The sequence below is a fragment of the Scaptodrosophila lebanonensis genome, unplaced genomic scaffold, assembly GCF_003285725.1.
Source record: "Scaptodrosophila lebanonensis strain 11010-0011.00,11010-0021.00 unplaced genomic scaffold, SlebRS2 tig00000110-arrow-arrow-pilon, whole genome shotgun sequence".
In the NCBI taxonomy this organism is placed as follows: domain Eukaryota; kingdom Metazoa; phylum Arthropoda; class Insecta; order Diptera; family Drosophilidae; genus Scaptodrosophila; species Scaptodrosophila lebanonensis.
Window position 1 is genome coordinate 393,990 of NW_022060573.1, and position 17,600 is coordinate 411,589.

Consider the following 17,600-nt stretch of genomic DNA (forward strand, 5'->3'; position numbering starts at 1 on the left):
ATCAAGTTCCTTTTCGTACAAACTCTTGATTGCAAACGGAATGCGTCATGGTGGCAGTGTACTGATGGCACACTAGCATCAATTTGTAAAGTGACTGGAGGTCCCGCGTAACGATTCAGGTCAGATGAAATACTTGTAGATGCTCGAACTTGTGCAATATCGATTGGATGGTAATTCCACTGATAGAATGAATTCTTTCGATTCGGATCCCATGTGGCTCGAACCAGTTGCTTCCAAGTAGGTTTGAACCCCCACCGGATACAACAATTACTGGAAAATTTTCTTCTTTTAGGCAATTGTAATGGGTTGACGTGTCAACGACTCCCTTTACTGGTATCGGGATGTGCTGATAGTCACTGAGATCCACATCACATTTGACGAGGTTATGGCAACCTCTAGGCCAGATGTATCTTATCTGTACGTAAATTCTTTGATGATAGTCACTGATGATCCTGAATCCACCTCAAATAGACATGTTCGGCCATTAACAACAACAGACGCAGTTTTCTTCTGGCTGACCAATATATAGTGGTCGGTCTAGTCAGCGACCAAAAATACTTATAGTGGAGCTATCGTACTGAAATTTTTGTCAGAGGCTTCTACTTGTAGGAAGATGACAAACTCGTTAAGATCGTACAACTATATCATATAGCTCCCATATAACAGACCGATTCTTTGTACATAATTCTTTTTTGTGTTTTGTCCGAATTGACCAAAATTTGGTTTGCATGCATTTAAAGTCGTACGTCAACTTACCGAATTTCATCCAGATTGCACCTAGCTTCCATATGACCGACCGATTACGAACGAACCCCAGCCAGAAATACCTCCAAGGGAGATATATAAGTGAAACTTGACTGCAGCTTTGTAAATTTGTAATATGTAATAAATCAAGCAAGAAAGGAATGCTAAAGTCGACCGAGCTTAACTCTTAAATACCGTGTACCTCCCACCAAAAAAGAAAAAACGAAAAAAAAATTAAATTAATTTTAAATTTATATTAATTATACTATTTAATTAAATTAAATACAAATTATTCAATACATATATACAAAAGTGAAGACATGTTCATCTACAGTTTCAACAGCATACATTAACATCAGAAGCGTGTCTATATGCGTGTATGTATGCAGCACAAAGTTGAACCAAAGCAGCAACAACAACAAATGCTGCGGGCAGCGCTACAAGCAGAGCATGGGCAGCGATTTTATGTATGGCTATACCTTTCTTCAGAATTGATCAATCATGATGAAACTTGGCATACGGATACATAAGCACTAACTGGATGTAACTACCAAAATTGATTTCAAAATTCCGGAATTACGGAAGTTATAAAAAAACACGAATTGCGGGCGAGTGGGGGGTGTATCAAAATAAAAAAACAAACTTGACCTGCCTAGGGTTCAGAGGAACCTGGATGCCAAGTTTGGTAATTCTAGCTCTTGCACCTTCTAAGATCCTTGCGTTCATACAGACGGACATGGCTATATCGACTCGGCTTGTCAACCTGATCACGAATATATATACTTTGTGGGGTCTGCCACGCCACCTTTTGCCTGTTACATACATTCGCACAAAACTAGTATAGCCTTTCACCCTTTGGGTACAGCCTATAAAAATGTAAAACTCTAAAGAGTGCTGTACTAATAAGATGTCGGACGTATTTTTATTTAGTTCCGCCGTGTGTTAAAAATATAGTGCAATTAACGCCAAACTAACCATATTAATTCGCTAAAAGATGCTCAAGGTGACCATGTAAATTGATCATATATTGTGATTAGAAATAAGAAAAACGAACTAAATTTTGTGAAAAAAATAAAGTAATGCCAACGAGTAAGAGCATAATCTCTCTAAACAACAAAGAAAAAATGAGCCAGCAACAACAACTTCGTAACAACGAGTACTTTTATATACGCGCACCCGATGTAACGGTACCAACAACAACAATATTACCGCAAGCTAATTCGGAAGGAGAACGCTCTCTCTCCCCTGCGTTAATATGCTCACCCAGCACATTGCAAAGTGGGGCATGGAGTGCCCAGTGCCCGTCTCCAGACCCCTACTGTCTTACCAATGAATTGTTGATAACAACAGCGACCAGTACAATGCCCTCGCTTACAACTGTGTCTCCGACAACGACAACTACAACAACAACAGCAGTCTCTCAGCGCTCGGTATTGTCAACTCACTGCGACCTCCCCCTCCCCCAGCCGAAAAGCACGCAAAGCGCTAACGGAGCGTTAATACAGACAGGGCTCGATCGTTATGTGCAAATTAAACGAAAACTAAGCCCAGCAGCGACTAAAAAAAAACACATCAAAATAACAAGAACAGCTAAAACAAGTAAAAAAGCTAAAGTCGGGTGTCCCGACTTTGAAATACTCTGTACATATGTTTACAATTTTTATAGAAATTAAAAAAATTAAGAGAATTAAAAAAAAAATTTGTTCGATTTTACCTCTCTTGGTATTTTAGCTCACGTAAAGGGTGTATAATTGCACATTTACATAGCAATTGCGTCTATGTGAGTGTATGCATGTCTATGCGCGTCTATTCGTGTATGTGTAAACATTGTGACGCAGAATCCCGCTGCTTATCATTGTGTTACTAGCCTACGTTTCTATTGCACACTTGAATATTGCACATTGTTTTACTAGCCTTAAGTTTTCATTGAATATTTCTACATCTAAGACTCCATATTTTGTTATTTTCTTATTACTCTAATATTGCACATTGTTACGTTACGCTAAGACTAAACAGGAACACATGAAGTTAAATATTTGGTTATCATTAGTATATTGCGCATTATCCATTTCTATAATTGTCATGAAGGACCGGTATTATTTGAATTTGCACAAAGAAAGGTATTTTATAAGTGTTGTAAATAGAGAGAGAACAGGCGAACTGGTATCACCGCCAACGCAGAGAGAGTTTTTCGATAAGTAGCGAAAAGGGATGCAAGAAAAACTAAAATTTTGTTGGCTAATTTGTATAGCCTGTACCCAAAGGGTGAAAGGCTATACTAGTTTTGTGCGCATGTATGTAACACACAGAAGGAGGCGTGGCAAACCCTACAAAGTATATATATTATTGATCAGGATGACAAGACGAGTCGATATAGCCATGTCCGTCTGTCCGTCCGTCCGTCTGTCCGCCTGTCTGTATGAGCGCATCGATCTCAGGAAGTACAAGAGCTAGAATAACAAAACTTGGTATCGAGGTTCCCCTAAGTCCTAGGCAGGTCAAGTTTATTTTTTTTTATTCTGATACGCCCCCACTCCCCCGCAATTCGCAATTTTTGTTTATAAATTCCGTAATTCTTAGAATTTTTGAAATCAATTTTGGTAGGTACATCCAGCTAGTATTAATGTGTCCGTGTGCCAAGTTTCATCATGATAGGTCAATTGTGAAGAAAGTTATAGCCATAAATAAAATCACTGCTCAAAATTCCGAGAATTACGGAAGTTATAAGAAAAAACATGAATTGCGGTGGAGTGGGGGGTGCATCGAAAAAAAACTCAAACTCGTACTTTCTCGGTCTGAGGAGAATATGAACACCAAGTTTGGTTATTCTAGCTCTTATACTTTCTGAGATCCTTGCGTTCATACGGACAGACAGACGGTCAGACGGACAGACGGACGGACGGACAAGGCTATATCCACTCGGCTTCTCATCCTGATCAAGAATATATATACTTTGTGGGGTCTGCCACGCCTCCTTCTGTGTGTTACATACATGCGCACAAAACTAGTATAGCCTTTCACCCTTTGGGTACAGGCTATAATAAAATAATAAAAAGAATTTTTTTACAAGCTAACATGGATTGGATCCGTATCTGCGGTCAGGGCAGTTATCAAAAGAAAGTTATGGCAGATAAAGAAATCTCAAATTATTTTGTTTCGACAGTTCAGAACTGAACTGCATTTTCTGAACTGTTAAACCAAAACTATTTTTAAGAGATAATATTGCACAACATTCTAAAATTAGTCGCATTAATATATATTGCCTCAGGTTTCGATAAAATCAGCGAACTGGTTGTCGCAAAAACAACTTATTTGCCCCGTTTGTCCCGTTGCCCAAAATCAACCTTAGCACCAAATATAGGGCTAGTTAAGAGTTATATGTTGAGCATATTAACACAATGTTTTCGTGTCCATATATATATATAGGTATATATTCTCAACATTATATCTTCACAGCAATCTAGCTGATAAGTTAACCGTAGCCCTACAATGGATGTATTTTTTTCGTGAATTTTGTACAATGCGGCACAAATTCAAATTTGTCTGCAAAATTTTAGTTCCGTTTTGCACCCCCCTCGCTACGGCCATGTACAAGCCCATATGTGTAAGTATAATTTTTTTTAGGCCACAGCTTATATCGGACAATTCCAGATGGGCCAGATCTCCAAGATTTTCGACTTATCGATTTTTGTCAAACAAATTCAAATTCAATAGCCCTCGATTCTACTTGAAGCATTGAAAACTACGCTTATGGCAGTGACCACTTCCCCATCACCAATACCACTCAAATGCCCACCATTTCAAACCAAAAAATCGCAGAGGAATTCTGCTCCCACTGGTCCGTAGAATCCAACGACTATAACTTTTCCTCCACTTTTCAAACTGACAAGTTCAATATATCTTTCAACAGCATCAACTACTATCCCTGCCCTTCAGCCAAATTACTAGACCAACCAATACTATCCATTGAACTGCACAGCGAGCGCACTTTCACATCTCATGGGAAACGCTCTAGGTCTAGACCGCATACGTTATGGTAAAAAACTTGCATCCTCTAGTAAAAACCAGACTTCTTAATCTCTTTAACGCAATATTTTTCTCTTCTATCGCGCAACACTTCAAACTTATTTAACACTTTTATCCCTAAATTCTAAAAAATTTCTAAGCCAATAATCTAGGGAAACTAGAGGATTGGATGTTCATCTCTCCTTTCTAAAGCCTGATTGGCGGCTATCCATTGGTTTATTGCGAGATACAAACCTCCATAGCCGGTTCGCAATTTTTTTTGTCCAGAACTTTAGAATTATTCTTTTCGTTTGTCGCCGCTTTCGCTGCTGCTTCAAAGTATTGCCTTGGACGGTCAGTCAACTGCAGTTATTCTCGTTTTCGTTCGCACTGCTAGACGACCATCTGTTGCGCTCTCCTACACTTGCTGAGAACAGCATATTATTTTCGATTTCTCGTTTGTCACTCGACAATTTTCGTTCGATCAAAGTTTAAAACCTTAAATCAATATGAGTAAGGACTTGATCGACTTAAAAGGAAGCGCGAGGGCTGTATGAGGAGTATATGTCGTATGCAACGGCAATTAAAAGAAGGCTCGATTTCGTTAGAGCAAATCGAGTTAGAATACAGGTTAGAGCTTCTAACAACTCATATAGAAACTGCAAATATATTGCAAAGCAAAATTGAAGCAAAAAAGATACAGAAGATGACTACCGTGAAGAGTTGGAAGAAACTTGCATTATGACCAAATCCTTATTAAAAGGCCAGCTGGAAAAACTAAGAAGAAAAAGCATCGACAATTCAAGTTCGGCAAACGGTATTGCACCGTCTACTTCAAAAAAGCCAAGGTGTCGATTGCCAGCGGTCGCTCTTCCAACTTTTAGCGGCAAGCATTCTGAATTTAAAAATTTCATGAGAATCTTGTCTTCTGGTCGATTTCAGGTACGGTTACCTTTTAAATCTGACCCAAAAAATCTTGGCTCGTCGTATGAAATTGCGAAACGGCGTTTTTTGTCGCTTGAAAGGAAGTTGTCAAAAGACCCTCAAATGAAAAGCATGTATCTGGAATTTATGGACGAGTATGTTTCGCTCGGTCACATGTCCTCAACGGACAACAAAATTCCAGATACTCCACACTATTTTATTCCGCATCAGTGTGTCCTGCGGCCTCAAAGCACGTCGACCAAGTTGCTTGTCGTTTTCGATGCCTCTTGCCGCACGTCCACTCAGATTGCGTTGAATGATACCTTAATGGTCGGTCCAACAATTCAGGAGGAGCTTTATTCTACGCTGCTTCGTTTTCGTTTGCGAAAGTTCGCCTTAGCGGCAGACATAAAAAAAATGTACCGTCAGGTGATGGTGCACAAAGCAGATAGAAACTATCAGCTCATAGTGTGGCGAAGAGATCCGTCTGAGTCTTTGAAAATCTTCAGGTTAAACCCTGTAACATATGGCACATCGCCAGCTCCGTTCTTGGCGGTGCGGTGTTCAACAAGGCTGAGTGAAATAGTCCGTTCCTCACATCCAACAGCTGCTGAAGTTATTCGGAGCGACTTTTATGTCGACGATATGTTAACTGGTGCTGAAAGCGTTGAACAGCTAAAAAAGCTTCGAGCAGAAGTGTCGCACGTTCTGCAAAGTGCAGGCTTCGAATTGGCAAAGTGGTTTTCGAACTGCTCGGAACTGTCCGCATTTAATAGCACAGTTATTCCAGTAGCCACAGTCGACTCAGACCCAACCAAAACGCTCAGTTGGAAAATTCCTTCCTAGATATCCGCTCGACAAAACGGAACATATTATCGGTGACTGCCAGGCTTTTCGATCCTCTGGGCCTTCCTTGCCCGCTGATCACCAAAGCAAAAATGTTGCTGCAGGATTTGTGGCTACAAAAACTAGATTGGGACGAATCCATCCCTGAGAATCTTCATACAGTTTGGGACTCATTTAAGCAGAATTTGTTGAACCTCAGCGGTATTCAAGTCCCTAGATTCGTCCATACATATACGCAGTCACCCATTCAAATACATGCGTTCGCCCATGCCTCAATGCGAGCTTATGGCGCCTGTATTTATGTTCGTGTTTCGACTGCGAATGGTTGGAAAGTGTCACTTTTGACCTCAAAATACAAAGTAGCTCCACTCAAGACGAAAACTTTGCCTCGTCTTGAGCTGTGCAGCTCACCTTCTCGCAGATCTTTTTCGTCAAGTCCGCATGGTCAGTTTTCGTTTCGAACAGGGTTTCTCAAATCCAAGAGTGGTCCGAGAATGCAACGTGGCGACATGTCCCAACGAAATCCAACCCAGCAGACATCGTGTCCAGAGGATGTAATGTAGACGAGTTGCATAGCCCCATTTGGTTTACAGGGCCAGCCTTCCTCATGGAATCGGAAGAAAATTGGCCTGTGAATGCTCACTTCGAGCCGCCTAAAAATTCAGCTGCCCTGGAAATTCGTAAGTCTGCTGTAGTTTTACTCGCAGATCGGCAAGCCAATTACATTCTCGAAGTTATCGAAAGCTACTCGTCACATTCAAAATTTCTGAGAGTGTTCGTTTGGGTTTTTCGATTTATACAAAGGTGCAGAAAGGTCTCGAAGCCCTTTGATCCTATAGCCAAGCCAAGAGAACTCAACTCATTCAGGACAATGAGTTCGGTGACGAAATCGACAAGGTTCGAAAAAAGAGAACTCTTAACGCTAACTTACAGCGTCTGAGTCCATTTCTACATGAGTTTAGAGAAGACGGTTTCTTGTTTTCCTTGCTGAGAGTGGGGGGAAGATTATTAAATGCTTCTATCCCGTACGAAGCCAAGTTTCCGTTGTTGCTTTCTAAAAAGTCGCATATCCCTATGGTGGGAAAAGGGGGGGGGGAATAAAAAAAATAAAACAAACTCGTATAGAATACACACATAACGCATCTTTGTGCAAAATTTTGTGTCTCTATCTCTTATAGTCTCTGACATCCAGGTGTTCATACGGACGGACAGACAGACAGGGCTAGATCGACTCGTCTCGTCATGCTGATCAAGAATATATATACTTTGTGGGGTCTGCCACGCCTCCTTCTGCCTGTTACATTTTTCAGCTCCCGCAAACCTAATATACTTCTGTACATTTCATGTACAGAGTATAAATATTCAACACATGCATACATACATAACTGTTTATGTTCAATTTCAATATAATAAATTTACATCAGAATCGTGTACCTGCATGTTTATATGAGTGTATGTATGCAGCACAAAATTGAACCATAGCAGTAACAACAAGAACAGAGCATGGGCAGCGGTTTTATTTATGGCTATAACCTTCTTCAGAATTGACCTATCATGATGAAATACAGACACATAATCACAAATTGGTATATGCCAAATTTGAGTTCAAAATTTCAAGAATTACGGGAGTTACTATTTAATGGGGAGAGGGGGGAGAGAAAGAAATTCCAAAATACACATTTTCTGTGTATTCACATAAGGCATCTGGGACTAAAATTTGGTGTCCCTAAGCTTTATAGTCTCCGAGATATACTTGTAGGCGATAATACGAATGGAAAATCGCGAAAACCCCCATAGGGGGGAAGTGGGTGGGAAAATCAAAAAAATAAAACAAACTCGTATAGCGTGCACACATAAGGCATCTTTGTGCAAAATTTGGTGTCTCTAGTTCTGAGATCCAGGTGTTCATACGGACAGACAGACAGACAGGGTTAAATCGACTCGTCTCGTCATGCTGATCAAGAATATATATACTTTGTGTGGTCTGCCAAGCCTCCTTCTGCCTATTACATTTTCAGCTCCCGCAAACCTAATATACAAGTACTCTTGTACATTTTATGTACAGAGTATAATAAGAGCTGCGCGAAAACTGAACATATAGTAGATACGTTCAGGGAACGCAACAGAGAGAAGCAGCAAGGCGAGTAGTGCATTAACACGTGTAATGGATAAAATATGTCAGTATTGTCAAGCATTAAAGATCCGCAATGAAGCAACCAGTATGTGCGCAATCAGGAAAGTTGTACTGTCACCTCTTCTTACTCCACCGGAACCATTAAAATCCCTTCTTGCGGGATAATGTTAAACGTACAACTAAGGCCACTAGAACTTATTAATCTTTATTTTATTGGCATTAAGCAGAAGACATACATAATATATACATAGTATACAGTGCCACAGAAGTCTCTTCCGCTCAAGTTTCGCTTCAAAATCTCGGTTCCACAGAAATCTCATTTGGGATATAAACTTTATAGTTTTTATTTTTCTTAACAGTCTGCATCGAAAATATTTAGCATATCCTATGCAAATATTATTCAAATAGCAATTTACTACTACACACACCATTGGCCCAATTAGAACATTACATTACATTTTACGAACATCATAATTTGTTGAGTTAAGTCTAAAGTTGAGTCAAATGAAAGTTAAAAATGAAATATATAATTGACGCAATTCTTGTTTCAAATAAGTACCATATAACTAACCATATAATTTAAACAAACTTGGCGAAAATTGTGTGTCGTCAAAAATATGAATGGCAATAAACCGCCATTTAAAAATACAATCAATAAAACAATATGGAACTACATTTTTGTAATATCTCAATTCAATTTCAAATGCTAGTTTTCTGTAGGGGAAAACATAGATCGCCACAACAGGACGCAATTTTCGTCCAATTTATGGAAGCACATCCCAACATTGCGCAAAATCCCAAATTTCATAATAAAAGGATACAAATAAATTTAATTTTTAATAAGCAACAAGAGTGGAATTCTTTAGTGGGATCGAATGCGCTTCTCAAATTTTTGCATATTCTTGCTGGTTATTAATGCAAATGGCATATTTGTTTTTTATTTAACTTAGTACTTTACAGAATTTAAACACAATTAGTAAGTCTAATTTACTCGTTGACAGTCAGCTGAGTGCGTTACAGGATTTATATAGAATTAGTCAGTCAGATGTACTTAAAGAAATATTTTTTTACAAATTAACTTTTATATGAACGACAATATACTGTGACAAAATACCAATACCTAATTAAATCCAATTTCAAATTAACTTTTATACGACAATACACGTGTAACTACTGTGACAATTTCTGAGACCTTGAAACGACAAAAATACCGATACCTAATTGAACGAAACAAACTAATTTTAATTCGACACTATGCTGAGACATACGTGTAATGTAACCAACGGTGATGCGAAAATATTGCCAACATTAAACACAAAGAATTACCGTAAGAATGATAGATATAGATATACTTGTAGATAGATAGATGAAGATATAGAAAGAGAAAATAATCTGAAATAGTTAGTAATGAAGTAACTCGAATCGCTTGTTTCTCTTAAATGGCGCGGCGCGCGACCGCTGACACCGACTCAAAAACAAAAAGAATAAATGTAGTGCCGTACTTGGTACTTTTCTCTCGTTTTTAAAGTCGCAGATGTTATCACAGTATATTGTAGCATTAAAGTTTATTTGCAAATGGGTTTAATTAGGAATGGGTATTCTGTCACAGTATATTTTCGTTCATATAAAAGTTAATTTGTAAAAAAATATTTAAGTATTCTCACATTATTATTACAGGGTATATTGTAGTGTTTCGTTGGCTGACACCGACTCCCAAAAAAACAATAATTGTACCTTCATAATATATTGATTATTAAGTTGTAGAAGAACACTCAATTATTTTTTACTTTTTAGTGCCTGTTAATTTGTTTGGAAAAAAATGTTTTTTATTAAATTAAAAAAAACATACATTTAATACATATAAAATAATATCATAAGCTAGTATATAGAAGATGAAATATTTCGATAAAAAAAAGTAAAACAAGGTAGGAATGCTAAGTCGAGCTAGCTCAACTTTTAATCCTCTGTACCTCCCAAAAAAAAAAAATTTAATTCGTTTTAAAAAATTATATTAAATAAATACAAATAATTTAATACATATATACAAAAGTGGAGACATGTTCATGTTCAGTTTCAACTACATACATTTACATCAGAATCGTGTCTCGTGTGTGTTTATATGCGTGTATGCATCACAAAGCAGCAAGAACAACAACAGCTGCGTGCAGGGCTGCAGGCAGTACATGGGCAGCGATTTTATTTATGGCTATAACTTTCTTCAGAATTGACCCATCATGATGAAACTTGACATACGGACACATAAGCAATAACTGCATATAACTAGCAAAATTGATTTCGAAATTCCAAGGATTACGGAAAATGCGGAAATGCGGGGGAATGGGGAGTGTATCAGAATAAAAAAAAAAAAACAATTTGGCTTAAGGGCACTTGGGGGGGGAGGGGTCTGGCACGCCTCCTTTTGCCTGTTACATACATTCGCACAAAACTAGTATAGCCTTTCACCAAATGGGTGATTTTGGCTACATTTGTTTTTGAAATCTCGAAAAAAAACCGTCGGTGCCACAGAACTTTGAAAGATTTCATTTCCCTCCAAGCCCGCTGTGAGCTACAGCTGACTGATGATGACATGGACAGAGTGGCCAGCGCACGAAACAAAATCTGTTAGTTCCGTATTTTCATATGTATTTTTCTTTTCGTGGTTCCATTTTTAGTAAATTGGGTACATGACTTGCCAAAAGAGATTTTTGCTGCACCGAGAATTAGTTTTGTTTTTTTTTATTTTTTATTTATTTTATAAATGTAAAACTTTAATTATACTGTTATTATTTACAATAACTTAAATTAAACTTATAGAATAGTACAAACACAGTTTAAACTAGGAGTCTTAGTCTTATTTATGCAAAATATTTTTGATGCAGATTGTGCAAAAAAAAAAAGGTGTATATTCCAATGATTGAAGAAATATATCTTTGTTAATGTTTTTTTTTATCAAAACTCGTGGTAAAACATCCAAGATTCCAAAAAGCACCGAGAATTGGTTTTGTGCCGAAATTTGGGCGAAAGAGATTTCTGTCCCCCCCCTTAATGAGTACATTGCTTTCATTGACTGCCGGACTGCAGTTTTAATAATTGATGTACGATACACTTTGTATGTCAACATATACAGAATGAATTGAAAAAAAAATCGATGAGTTTTAATCGATAAGCTGAGTTTCTGTCTGGAAGTGTGAGAATATTCTGGTGCGGGCTTTGTTTGTGCCGGTGTCGCTGAATTAAAGTAAGACGCAGCATTGGCTACGGTGAGTGTCTATTATTATTACAATGAAGGGTAAAATCACCATAAGTAAGGATTACTTTGGGTAGGCACTTTGCCCATATTCTACAAATATTCAGCAAAAACATAACTAAGATGGGCCGCAGCCGAAGTCCTGTGTCACCGGCCCACAGAAGACGCGAAAAAGAACGCACTGAGCGAAAAAAGCGGCGTGAGCGGCGTTCACGTGAACGAGAAGCAGTTGGAGCCACTAGTACTAGCCGGCGTGATCGTGAGCGAGATAGAAGCCGCAGCAGGGAAAGAGATCGCTTGCGAGGTCGGCGTACCAGGTGAATAACAAAGTGTAGTGTACCGAACCCAATCTACATCTATAAGTATAACTTATTTATCTTAAATTACTTAAAATCTGAAGTGGTAGAAAAGCACTAACTTAACTTAAAACATAATATATACTCATTTTCAATATACATTTTGTGAAATTTGAAAAGTTCCACATAAATCTTCGCATTTTATAAATATTTGTGTCAATTGATACGAATCCATAGCTACATATTCATACATACATATATACATTTTGTTATGAAGTCTGATCAATTCGAATAATCTTTGACAACACTAGTTCAACCCTGTTTTTTTCCAACACTTTTGCTATCGTAAACGACATCCCAGAGTTATTTTTCTGGTTCTAGTTCATTTTGTTCTTTTCAACCTAACAATAACCACGTGAAGGCGGATCTGCTACATATGTAACGTCAAATTATTTTTCAATAAAAATAGTTTAGCAATAACAAAACACAACAATCTAGTAGAGAAAACACACAACAATGGCGCTACGAATACAGTTTGAAAATAATGATGATATTGGCGTCTTTACAAAGCTGACAAATACATATTGCCTTGTTGCTATTGGTGGCTCGGAAACATTTTATAGCGCCTATGAAGCTGAGCTGACTGAGACCATTCCGGTGGTTCATGCCAACATAGGTGGTTGCCGTATAATAGGACGTCTCACTGTGGGAAACCGCAATGGACTACTAGTGCCCAATTCTACTACGGACGAAGAGCTGCAGCATTTGCGTAATAGTTTGCCGGATAAAATAAAAATACAACGTGTCGAGGAGCGCCTGTCGGCACTAGGAAATGTAATTGCCTGTAACGACTATGTAGCCCTCGTTCATCCTGATTTAGATAAGGAAACAGAGGAGATTATCGGCGATGTCCTTAACGTCGAAGTGTTCCGTCAAACTGTAGCCGATAACACTCTCGTGGGTTCCTATACAGTACTTAGCAACCAAGGTGGGATGGTTCATCCAAAGACTTCTATTCAGGATCAAGATGAACTGTCATCACTTCTACAAGTTCCGCTGGTGGCGGGCACTGTTAATCGTGGCAGCGAGGTTCTTGCTGCCGGAATGGTGGTCAATGATTGGATATCATTCGTAGGAATGAATACAACAGCTACTGAAATATCTGTTATTGAGAGCGTATTTAAGTTAAATCAAGCACAGCCTTCAACGGTGGCAACAAAATTACGTGCAACGCTCATTGAGGACATGTCATAAGATAGATTGACAATAAAAAATTCTAGCGTAGCTTATTGTACGAATTTTTAACGCATTCTAAATTAGAAATTACTGAAATATATGGAAGTAGTACATACAAATGTACTTTTGTTTAAATATTTTGTACGCTATTGTGAGAGTTGATTTCTGATTTTACCGGAAATAGTTTCACTTATCAAGAATTAAACTTGCTTCACATAAATAAAATTATTTTTGATTTTATGAATGGTAGATTCTTATTCACTCTCCATTTACGTATCCAACCTAATTCTTTTAATACATGCAGCAGATCCCATTCGCGTGGACGAGCTACTAGCGCCAGCAGCTCTGGACCATCAACTTCGCGACGATCTACCCGCAAAAACACAGGTGCTACTACAGAGCGTCCAAAAATCAATGAAGCAGAATTGAAGGGAAAATCGCCAGAAGAAGTTGAAATGCTCAAAACAATGGGCTTCTGTACTTTCGACAGCACTAAAAACAAGAAAGTCGAGGGAAACGATGTTGGAGAAGTTCATGTAATTTTAAAGCGCAAGTACCGGCAGTACATGAATCGCAAGGGTGGCTTTAATCGACCTCTTGATTTTGTAGCATAATACAAGATTTGTATTATTATATTATACATTTTCGAGGTCTTAGTAGGCGCATAATACGCGGCTGTATTGTCGCAAACCTGCAATTTTATGCAATAGACCGGTTTACAAAATTTGTATATTTGACAAACAAATTTCCACCTCAAGCACAATACCTCATATAATTATAAAGTACTTTAAGAATACGCGTTATTAACATGAAAGTAGCACGCTTGCCTTCAAATGCATAAGAACCTATGAATATTGTTTTTTATACATTTAAAGTAAGTTAAATTTATTCGGAAGCTCATTCATTAATTTGAAGTCAAACAAATCATTTAAATTACGTTTTTTTTAAATTAACATAAAAAGTCCTACACATTTATATTACCTTACCAATATCCTCCATACGCTGCAATAGTACAACTTTTTACAACCACACAAATATATATAAAATATATATTTTTTATAGAGAAAATTATTTTTACACACCATGTACCTAACACCCCCTTATAATCCTTACCAAAAATGCAAGGACAATAGCCATAGCAATGTTAAAATGTTATTTGTTTTGTCAACGTGTATTTTTTTTAGAATACACGAACAGGTTATTCAATAATATAACACGCACGTGCCAGAAGTAAAAATTAATTTAAACATCATTCGTAATCTTTTGTACTTTAAAACAATATACAATGTACTTCGGCTGATATAGAATAAACAATTACAAATTTGGCCTTCTATATACATAAATTTTTAAACGTAAATTAACTTGATTTTTAATTTCATTATAGTTTTCTAAGTTTGGTAAATTGCAGGGAAGTTTTAAAATGATACTAATGATACTATGTATGTATTTCTTAATGAAGGTTCTAATAAAAAATGCAGTTGCTGTCTTTAACAGTGTTTGTTTTATTCTAATACCCTGTACACTCAAAGGCTTAAATATTTTAATCATTGGTGCTAATGTCATACATATACAGTGAGTCACAGCTTTTTTCGTGCCGACAGAGCATTTACTTTGAAATGTCATTACACGCAAAATATGAACCACTAGCAGGTATTGCATTTAAGGTATTTAAATGAACCTTTACTGTTCTTGACAAAAATTTGTTCAGTACATTTCCGTTACATTTTTGTTCTTGCCAAAATATTTCGTTAAACCCACATGACCACTACTAGCACGTCTTGCCCGTCTTTGCTGGCTCAGTATTTGTGATTACAATTATACGTTTATTTACTATATGCTATTTCTCTTCTGACATTCTCTAAAGTTTCTAAAGAGTTTATTTCCCAAACAGCAAATTAATTTGGTACGATGCGAGAGCTAGGACAAATATTATGTATGGTTATACATATGTATATCTCTATATATATAAAACAGTTTTCCTGACTGACTGATTGGTGATCAACGTACAGCCCAAACGGTAAAATCTAGGAAGCTGAAATTTGGACTCAAGTACCCTTTCATAGTGTAGGTGCCCACTAAGAAGGGATTTTGGAAAATTCGAACTCTAAAGGGGGGAAATCAAGCTCCAAAGTTTGTATGAAAAATCTACAATTTTCATGTGATTAACTTCAAATTTATTTTGTATACTCTCAGAAATTCCAAGAAAAACTGTATACTTGGTTTTTTAAACTTTTTTTGGGGGCTGAAATATGGGAGTTTTCCTGTAAAAAAAAATGGGCTACAAAAGGAAACCGCGTCAACAGCCCACAGCCCAAACGGCAAGAGCTATGAATCTGAAATTTGGGCTCAAGGATCCTATCATAGTGAAGGCGCTCACTAAGAAGGGATTTTGGAAAATTCAAGCTCCAAAGGGGGGAATACGACCTCCAAAGTTTATTTGAAAATTCTGCATTTCTGCATCAACTTTAAATTTGATTTTTATAATCTAAAAAATAATACAAACAAAACTGCATGCTCGGATTTTCGAAATTTGTGGTGGAGCTTGCATTATTGGGATTTTAATTTAAATAAAAAGTTTGTGTTATACATTTTTTCCGATCGATTTCAAATTTGGGGACTGTATTCTACAAGTACGTAACTAAATCTACAACTTTGCGTTTCAAAATATGCATTTTACAAATGCAGGCAGAACAAACAATACGAAATATCAAACAGTTGAGGACAACTAAGTATACATACACACACAACCACACATACAAGCAGCTGTTAGTGTAGTTGCGGGCAAATGATTGAAATAGCCAAAGCAAAATGTGAGACACTAATGTGTGAATGTACACACAGCCATACATATGTACACATCTATGTACACATATGTATATCTATGTTCATTCGTCTTGCACTGACAGAGCAAGAAATGTTAATTAATTAAAAATTATTTAATAATTTTAAAATAAATTTGTTCTTTGTTCAGTACATTTGGCATTAGGGTTTTCATTAGTAACTTTATGCAGCAACAACAAATTACAAAGAACGCAAATATCAAATAGTTGGGGACATCATATACACACACTCACACACAGAACAAGCAACAGTTCGTGTCTATGTGTAAGGTTCTCTACGCACGGTTGAAAAAGCAAAGAGAAACATGCATGCATATGTACATTAGACAACTGCATGGCTTCATTCATAAGGTACGATGAAAAGAATGGAATCGAATTGAATTGAGTTGAGTAAGTGGAACATTGAAAATGAATTTGTATGAATATGAATGCGTATTGTGTCTCATAGCATACGACATTCATTGAAATGAGTTAGAATAAATGAAACGTAAAACGGAATGAATCCAAAGCCTTTGGATATGCCATGACCAGTGATATATGGACAGATAATTATTTAAAAGCGTCGTATTTGTCATAAACAATTCATTATATGAAGGAGGGAGTTCATCTGTTGCACAAAACAAGCTGCAAAATATATTGCATTCCAGCGAGTAGCGCGGCTTCGGAACGCACAACGCTAGAAATTTAGTAACAGAAAAGCGTTGTTTATTCTATTCCACCAATCCTGATAAAATTAACCAGATAATGTTTTAAATTCTAATATAAAACATGTAAAAAAGCTAAAGTCGCGTATCCCGACATTGAAATACTCTGTACATATGTGTAGAATAATTATGCGTGTATTTGAGATGAGAAGTGTCAGTGCTTTGTGCTTTTAAAAAATATTAGTTATAGTGGTCATGTTCGTTTAACGAAATAGTTTGTCAAGAACAAAAATGAAACGGACTACTGAACAATTTTTTGTCAAGAACAGAAAATGTTCATTTAAATACCTTAAATGCCTTCCTACTGGTAATTTATAAGGTGAAAGCATATGGGTAGGTTATGCACACACAAAATAAATACAATTGGAAACATTATATTGAGCCGGGTTAAGACGGGCAATACCTGCTAGTGTATGTATATAGGCGGATAAAGCCTGCATGAAAAATTTAAATGTATGTACATATCAGCGTTGCCGAACGCTCCAATTTTGGCGGGACGTCCCGATTTATAAATCAAAATTAAATATCTCGCGTCGGACTTTTCGGGGATAACTCGACCGTGCGTACAACTTGCTGAGGAAGCACAAAGTTAAGTCAGGACTGGCAGTCCGCCCGGTGCGTAAC

General features: G+C 37.2%; 2 protein-coding genes across 6 annotated transcripts; both read left to right on the forward strand.

The window, feature by feature from the left end:
* Window positions 1–11,795: 11,795 nt before the first annotated feature.
* On the forward strand, window positions 11,796–14,923 carry LOC115628149 (U4/U6.U5 small nuclear ribonucleoprotein 27 kDa protein). Of its 5 annotated transcripts, none has more exons than XM_030524119.1 (3): window positions 11,796–11,913; window positions 11,978–12,217; window positions 13,737–14,923. In XM_030524119.1, the coding sequence occupies exons 2-3, from the start codon at window positions 12,024–12,026 to the stop codon at window positions 14,044–14,046; spliced, it is 504 nt and encodes a 167-aa protein (XP_030379979.1). In that variant the 5' UTR covers window positions 11,796–11,913; window positions 11,978–12,023; the 3' UTR covers window positions 14,047–14,923. The 5 variants fall into 5 exon arrangements, 4 of the variants coding, with proteins under 4 accessions (XP_030379979.1, XP_030379982.1, XP_030379980.1 ...); XM_030524122.1 differs by having other exon boundaries at window positions 13,740–14,923; XR_003995765.1 differs by having other exon boundaries at window positions 11,825–11,913; window positions 12,008–12,231; window positions 13,737–13,874.
* LOC115628147 (eukaryotic translation initiation factor 6) lies at window positions 12,589–13,551 on the forward strand. Its single transcript, XM_030524118.1, has one exon. The coding sequence runs from the start codon at window positions 12,713–12,715 to the stop codon at window positions 13,448–13,450; it is 738 nt and encodes a 245-aa protein (XP_030379978.1). The 5' UTR covers window positions 12,589–12,712; the 3' UTR covers window positions 13,451–13,551.
* Window positions 14,924–17,600: the final 2,677 nt, after the last annotated feature.

Bases quoted from the DNA above. Each gene is read 5' to 3' on its own strand.
- LOC115628149 (XM_030524119.1), top strand. From the start codon at position 12,024: ATGGGCCGCAGCCGAAGTCCTGTGTCACCGGCCCACAGAAGACGCGAA. The intron at 12,218-13,736 runs GTGAATAACAAA...TAATACATGCAG, and splicing joins TTGCGAGGTCGGCGTACCAG to CAGATCCCATTCGCGTGGAC.
- LOC115628147 (XM_030524118.1), top strand. From the start codon at position 12,713: ATGGCGCTACGAATACAGTTTGAAAATAATGATGATATTGGCGTCTTT.